The sequence below is a fragment of the Plasmodium malariae genome (genome assembly GCF_900090045.1).
Source record: "Plasmodium malariae genome assembly, chromosome: 7".
Classification (NCBI taxonomy): domain Eukaryota; phylum Apicomplexa; class Aconoidasida; order Haemosporida; family Plasmodiidae; genus Plasmodium; species Plasmodium malariae.
Genome location: NC_041781.1, coordinates 866671 through 867837, shown reverse-complemented (window position 1 = coordinate 867837; position 1167 = coordinate 866671). Strand labels below are relative to the sequence as shown.

At 23.6% G+C, this 1167-nt stretch overlaps 1 protein-coding gene across 1 annotated transcript; it reads left to right on the top strand.

The window, feature by feature from the left end:
* PmUG01_07026300 (GINS complex subunit Psf3, putative) lies at positions 1-627 on the top strand (the record flags this gene model as incomplete). Its single annotated transcript, XM_029004001.1, has 1 exon — positions 1-627. One exon carries the CDS (start codon positions 1-3, stop codon positions 625-627), a length of 627 nt encoding a protein of 208 aa, XP_028860734.1.
* Positions 628-1167: the final 540 nt, after the last annotated feature.

The window sequence follows — 1167 nt, the reverse complement described above, 5'->3', positions numbered from 1 at the left end:
ATGAACGAAGAAATAATTAAAAATATAAAATTAAATAATAATTTTTTAGAGTTTGAAGAAATAATAAAAGACATAAACACACCATTTAGATTTATTGACTTAGTAGAAATACCATGTGTACCTTTGGTTGACATATATGGGTTATCTCTCCTAAGTAATGAAGCATATTTAGAATATAAGAGTGGTTTAAGAGAAGATAAATTAATAGCTGACGATGAAATTAGGTTAACTTTATTTTTTGCAATAAAATTATATAAAAGAAATGTTATAAAAATAAAGTTTCCTTCATATTATGATATAATCGAGACCTTAAAATTTGATCCAGTGTCTGTAACTATTGGACTATTTAATCAATTTTATTTCGAAACTGCATATGAGCTATGTAATATATTACCTGCCAGTGAGTGGCCTTCCACAAATTTTTACGATATATTAAGAAAAGCAGAAAAAACAAGAATGCATTTCTTAATTAACAACAAAACGAAATTAAATTCATATTTTTTAGAAGGTCTTACAAACAAAGAAAAAAAAATTTACAAGTATTTTCTTGAAGGTACTTCAAAAGAAAGAGAGGTACTCAATAAAGAAACAACTTTATTTTATTTTTATGAAAAAGAAAAATGTTAGAACTCGAGAATAAACGGGGATATACCTTATTTTTTATGTTAATATAGAGCTGTATCTAAAAAAAAATGTATATATATATATATATATATATAAATCAGTGTACGGAGGATTGTCAGAGATAGTTATTTAACACAAGAAAGGTATATGCAAAAAGTTATGTAATGTAAATTATGAACACTGCGTTGTAAATTTGGACAACTGTTTATTTTGCTTCTTATTCCCATTTATTCCCTTTTAATGCTTTCTCTCTTTTTTTTCAACCATTATATTCTTCTTCCTATTAATATTATGCTTCACTACTTCGTTGTTAACTTTACATAACTTCTTTGTTTCACTTTTAATACTGTGCATATTGTTATGCATGAAGTTTATGATGTTATTTTTATTATTATACCTATAGTAGTAAGTAAATACTGCTTATTTAAATTTATTATTAATCATCTAGCTTTTTTTTTTTTTTTTTTAATTATTGTTTTATTATGATTTGTTAATTAAAAGTAAAATAACTATGTTATTTGAGAATAATTTTTTTTTCGTGAT